The 6,734-nt window shown below is 36.3% G+C and overlaps 1 protein-coding gene across 1 annotated transcript in view; it reads right to left on the bottom strand.

Annotated features, from left to right (window-relative positions):
* Brwd3 (bromodomain and WD repeat domain containing 3) overlaps positions 1–6,734 on the bottom strand; it is a 157,435-nt gene that overhangs the window by 131,409 nt on the left and 19,292 nt on the right. Inside the window, exon 6 of the mRNA XM_004638809.2 lies at positions 4,639–4,737. Coding sequence (XP_004638866.1) covers positions 4,639–4,737 — 99 coding nt within the window. The remainder of the gene's footprint in view (positions 1–4,638; positions 4,738–6,734) is intronic.

Below are 6,734 nucleotides of genomic sequence, written 5' to 3' on the forward strand. Positions count from 1 at the left end.
AGCACCACATGCCAGCCAGCCCGCCCCCTGGTGGGCTGAGCTGGCCTCTCTCTCTCTCTCTCTCTCTCTCTCTCTCTCTCTCTCTCATAAATAAAAAAAAATTAAAAAAAAATTAAAAAAATAAAAAAATAAAAATACACTTTAAGACAAAACTAGGGGTCGAGAGATGGCTCAGTACAATAAGCGCTTCCCTGGCAAGCATAAGGCCCTGAGTTCAATCACCGGTTCCACCAAAAAAAAAAAAAAAGACAAAACTGATAAAATAGAGCATCACAGAAAGCTCTCTTATAGCCAAGCATGGTATGCACACATGTAATCCCAGCACTCTGGAAGATGAGACAGGAAGATCTTAAGTTTGGGCACAGTCTGTGCAACTTAGCATGTTTTATCTCATCTGAAAATAAGACATAAAGAAAGGCTGAGGATATACGTAGCTGAATACCCAGAATATATATGGAGTTTTACCCAGAATAAAACTTCTGTTCTTCCAAAGACACTTTTTAAAAATGCAAGACAGAGACTAATAGTAAATACTTACAAAACACAAAAGAATTATACCCAAAATATATTAAATACTCTAAAAACTGAACAGGAAAACTGCACAATTTTTTTATAAATAGGCAAAGGTACAAATAGATAATTTACTAAAGAAGATATTAGATTAGATATGTACAATTACCAGACGCTTGGAGAAATGTAAAGCAACTAGAAATTCATATATATTGCTGGAAGGAATATAAAATGGGTTATCTTAGACAGTTTGTCAGTTTCTTACAAGGTTAAGCCTGTGCCAACCATATGTCAAGAATTCTACTATCAAGATATCTAGCTCCAGGGCCAGCAAGATAGCTCGGCAGACTAAGTGTCTGCGTAGGCCAGCACAGGGACCAGGGCTCAATCCCCAGCACCACATGCCTCACTGGCCCCGGCCCTGCCACCACCCCCAGGTCTCCTGAGCTGGCTTTGGAGACCTGGCATGGTGGCGCCTGCTGTGGAGGTTGACAACAGGAGAATCTCTAGAAGTCTGAGCTGCTCTACGAGTCCGAGCTGCATAGTGAAACCCTGTACCAAATATATAAAAAAGATTTCTAGCTCCCCAAAATGAAAACATATGTTCATTAAAATATCTGCATATCCATCAATGCTTAGAGTAATAGCTACAACCTGGAATCAAAGCTTCAATTGATAAATGAATAAACAAATTATGATACAGTCACACAATAGAATACTATATATATATATATATATATATATATATATATATATAGTTAACGGAAGAGATGAAATGACACACATAAATCTTAAAAAATATGGTCCATGTGGTCCGAAATATGGTCCTGATAGAAAAAAACTGCATATTATGTGATTTAATTTAGATGACATTCTAAATAAGGCAAAATACATGCACAGAAAAAATGAACAGTGGTTTTAAAGGTATTGAGGAAGTTACAGACAACTTCTGTAATTTTTATTGGCTGGTGGTTACTCAAATGTATACAATGACAAAAGTCATTTAAAATGGGAGACATTTACTTTATGTCAAATATATCTCAACATACTTGATTTAAACATAAAGCTTGTTTATTCTCTTACTTTGGAGTTCCGTAAATGTATTATGTCTTACCAAAGAAGTATGGTAATTATCTGACCATGAACATGACACAGAAATAAAAGAAGAAAACAACAACATATATTAAGCCAATTACATGAATTTCCTGGACTCTACATTTCTCTGTTGTAAAAAGAAAGGCTAATAATTCATTTTCCCAAATCTACTCCCAGGAAACCTTCAGAATCTTTTTAGGTATATTCTGGGAAAATATTTCTAAGTTCAAAGTACTTGAGAAGTGTTCCCCTACAGGATAAATCACAAGGCATTTTAAAATGAATAGTTCTGAGTAATCCTATATTCCTTCACTTTTATCATTTTTTTAAAATTATGACTACCCACATTTACTTGACCATGGAACCTTATCAAAAAAATAATTTTAGTAAAGGATATTACAGTCCTATGACTCTTTTATAAAAGCTTAAAGATTTATCTTTATGATTAAGTATTTTTAGAATGGCAAACAATAAAACTGATTTAAGTGGGGCTGGGGAGATGGCTCAGTAGATCAAGTTCCTGCCGACCAAGTACAAGGTCCTGACTTCGATACCCAGTACCAAAAACAAATAGTAATAATAAGATCTCTGTGACTTCAAGGCTAGCCAAAACTACACAGTGAGACCCTGTCTCAAAAAAATTAAATACATAAATGATTTAAAGTAGCTATGAAGAACACTGCCTTATGAGAAAATTGCCCAAATTAACAAATTTAAAAGATTTCATACTTATCTTGGTTTTCAGGTGTTTTGTTTGTTTTGTTTTGGAGACAGGTCATGCTTTATAGTCCATGCTGATCTTGAACTTATGGCAGGCCATCATCTTGCCTCAGTCTCCTGAGTACTAGGAGCTACCACTCAGCTCACACTCATTTTAATTATATTATTAGACAAATCCTGAGTTTTTATTAGACTACAAATTCTAAATCTCTAAGAGTTAGGCATTATATTTTGCCTGGTAGGTATTACATGAAAACACATGATTAAATTAGCTCTACTTTAAAAGGTCTTCTCCAAAACATATGGCAGGTTTTAATAATTTGAAAGCAATGCCAGTGAACAATTTATAAAACCAACTGAATCAAATCCATGTTAGAAGATTGCATCAGACCAGAAGTATGAAATATATGCTTTGTTAAAAAAGGAAGGGGGAGGGACCAGGGAGATGGCTCAGTAGAACAAGTGCTTCCCTGGCAAGCACAAGGGCCTGAGTTCAATACCCGGTTCTGCCAAAAAAAAAAAAAGGAGGGGGGAAAAGTGAAGAAAGGATAAAGAAAACCTGAAGAGAATACTCTAAAGACTGCTCTTTAGGCCTGGCGTGCACAAGGTCCTAAGTTCAATCCCTAGTACAGCCAAAAAAAAAAAAAGACTGCTCTTTAGATTTTCAGATACAACCTTAAACCTTAAACCTTGTAGTATAACATGCTACAAAATAATGTCCATACCACGGCTAAAAAAAACCCCACATATTTGAACATAAGAGCACGAATAAGAACAAACATTTAATTCAATAAATTATAAATAAATCTTTAAAAGGAAGTGAAAACTGGCAAGTTCTAACAGGCAACCTGCCCCTAAAATTAAAAAAAATATGTTGGTTAATACTACATTAAATTACACCAAATCCAGGGATCTACTTTTCCAAGTACCATCAGGTTACAGATAAGTATTATTAGCAATACACTTCAGAGTGTATTTCCTTTAATAAGCCTTAAAATATTCATTCAATGATTTCTTATATAGGTTCCAAGATCATTGCTAACCTCAACTTAATCTGAGAGAAAATAAGTTCTATGAGTTTATTGTATACAAGATTATTCCCATAAAATTTATTATTTTTTACTTTGAAATTTATCCTTTTCAACTTGTAAGACATACTCTGAACACTAAGCATTACAAAAAATAATATTTATTTATTTATTTATTTATTTTTGTCTTTTTGAAACAGGGTCTCACTATGCAGTTCAGCTTGGCCTTGAGCTCACTTTGTAGCCCAGGCTGTTCAGAAAATTGCAACAATCCTCCTGCCTCAGCCTCCCAAGTACTGGGATTAGAGACATGCACCACCATGCTTGGCACAAAATTATGTAATTTTTAAAGGATGACAAAATAGAGAAGCAGAGTGGCAGTTAATCATCTAGCATCTAGGTTTTGAAAATATTTTGTGAGAACGAAGTTTAATAAAAATAGCTTTGGAGGAGCTGGGGAGATAGCTCAGCTGGATAAAACTTGCCTGGCAAGCATAAGGTCCTAAATTCAATCCCCGGTACCACAAAAAAAATACCCTTGGACTCAGATCTCCCTGGCAACTTCTACTAGTGTGTCTTCAAAATGGTATGGCCAGGGCTGGGGAGATGGCTCAGTGGAGTAAGCGCTTCCCTGGCAAGTGCAAGGGTCTGAGTTCAATCCCTGGCTCTGCCAAAAAAAAAATGGTATGGCCAGAGGTACTCCAAGAATAATTTGAATGGGACATATGAATTTCAGAAAACTAGAACTGAGGAGGGTTATGTTCTGGTCTTAAAGACATAGAAAGTGTATAATTTCATTATTCGTTTAGCAAGCAAACATAATATAAGCAGAACAGACTTTTGCTTCTTTCTGAAAGCTATCTTTATATAGTTTCCTATAAAAATTGTTGTGAGGGCCGGGGAGATGGCTCAGTGGAATAAGCGCTTTCCTGGCAAGCACAAGGGCCTGAGTTCAATCCCTGGTTCCACACACACAAAAAAAAAATTGTTGTGAAACAGCACAAAAACCCGTAAAGATACAACCATAGGGATAAAATAACCTATAGCATAATGTAGAAAAATGATAGATATGCTTCTGCTGAAAGAGCAACAAAATTTTTAAAAAGGTCATCTCTTACAGAAGCATGATTATATTTGCCTTGAATAAATATGCCTTAAAATCTGGACCAACTAAGAAACTCTTCAAGAATATAAGCAGTTTAAAATTCAAAATTACCTCTGGGCTTATTTTTAGCTTTTTAATGAGTTCAGGAAAGAAGGAACCAAGAATATGGACATTACTCACCCACATTTGGAGGTTTCACATAATTTACAGGTAGTTCTGGAGGTCTGCCTCTATGTAGAGCTGCAAAAGCAGACCCATTCCATAGTGTACTCTTACAGTCTACCAAAAAAAAAAAACCTGAAAGTTAGCCAAGGAATAGAGCGGTGCTGTTTTCTTTTGTTTTATTCTGTGCCTCAGAGGCACATCTTCAATTTCATTTGTTAGAAGATATTTTTACTTATTGAAACCACAATAATGTTCATATATTAACCATCTAATAAAATAACTCATAATGGTAAACACTGACGCCTTAATATATTACCAGGATATTCTATTTCTATGTTGGTCTCAAACTAAAGCTTGTTATGCATATATTTAAATCTTAAATTATTTCATCAACTAGTATTTTAAATTTACATTGGTCCTCTTGCTCTCCAGGCTTCTACATACTTACTTATACAACTGTACCAGCAACAATACAACTACAGCATATTTTATAGTTTCCTTAAACTACGAAATGAAATCTTGAAAACCTAGCATCATTCATGCTACTTATCTTGTTGAATTGGGATGTATTATAATAGCAAATTAATAAAATACATAAAAATAAATTGCTACATCTGAAGTAGTTAATGACTCTAAGAGGAATCCTTAATACTTAACTTCATATTTTTATACTCATAAAACACTACATGTTTTACTTATTAGAGTTCCATATAAAAATAGACAAAAAATTGTAACAAAACTGAAAAAGGCAGGGCCGGTGAGATAGCTCAGCAGACTGAAGAGCCTGCTTAGGCAAGCTTAGGGACCTCGATTCCTGGCAGCACAAGCGGCACCAGCCCTGCCCCCAGGGCAAGCTGTGCTGACCAGAGTCTGGGTTTAGGGACACACACCTATAATCCCACCCCTGCAGAGGCTGAAAGCAGGAGGACATAAGTCCAAGCTGTGTAGTGAGACCCTGTAACAATCAAATACATTTTTTTTAAAAGTGAAAAAAGTAGTGAAACTATTACTGAACAATCATTGATGGGCAAATATTTTTGTTTAAATATTAAAAAATGATGGCGGGCTGATCAAAAGGCAGGCTCTGCAAAACATTATCCTGTGTTCTCATCTTCCTAGTTCCCCTGATCTAGCACACTGGAACTTGTGGATCTTCTTCAAAGTAAAAAGTGACCATGATATTAAATGTTTTCAATCAATTCAGGACTACAAGACAGTCACAACACCATGACTAAAGACACTCATGAGCGAAGACTTCCAAAACAGCTTCAGAAAGTGTCAAGAACCATAGGAGAAATATGTTCAGAGGGAGGGGGAATATTCTGGAGGGGATGCATAACAATTTTTCTTTCACTGTAATAATTTTGTAAAACAAAAAAAAATGATGGCGGGGAGATAGCTCAGTAGAATAAAGACCTGCCTGGCAAGTGCAGGGTCCTGAGTTCAATCCCCAGTACCACAAAAATGAATGAATGAATGAATGAATGAATGAATGAATACATAAATAAATATTCAAAAATGAAACTTTATACTGGAAGTGGGTGCACATCTGTAATTGTAGCTATTCAGGTAGCTAAGGAAAGAGAATTCCACGTTCAAGGCCAGAATGGACAACTTACTAAAAACTTGTGTCAAAATAAAGTGAAAATATGGGCCGGCCAGATAGCTCAGCGGACTAAAGCACTTGCTTAGGCAGATGCAGGGACCAGGGGTTCCATCCCCTGCCTACGGGTGCTGGCCCTGCCCCTGCAGCAAGTTGAGAGGCATTGAAACTGGGTGTGGTGGCTCATGCCCATAATCCCAGTACTTGGGAGGCTGAAAAACAGGAAGGATTACTACAAGTCTGATCTGTGTAGTGAGACCCTGTAGACCCTATACTAAATATGTAAAAAAAAATCCCTCTAAAGATAAAAAATAAAAGAATAAAAATAAAAAGAGCTGAGGGGCTGGGGAGATCACTTAGCAGCATACCTGTCTGCCTAGCAAGCACAAGGTCCTGAGTTCCATCCCCAATACCAAAACAAGAGGGGCTAGGGATTATATTGCTAGATGTATGCAAAACCCCAGTACCACCAAAAAATGCACACACACACACACACACACACACACAC

This window comes from Octodon degus, unplaced genomic scaffold (assembly GCF_000260255.1).
Source record: "Octodon degus isolate 3935 unplaced genomic scaffold, OctDeg1.0 scaffold00103, whole genome shotgun sequence".
Taxonomy (NCBI): domain Eukaryota; kingdom Metazoa; phylum Chordata; class Mammalia; order Rodentia; family Octodontidae; genus Octodon; species Octodon degus.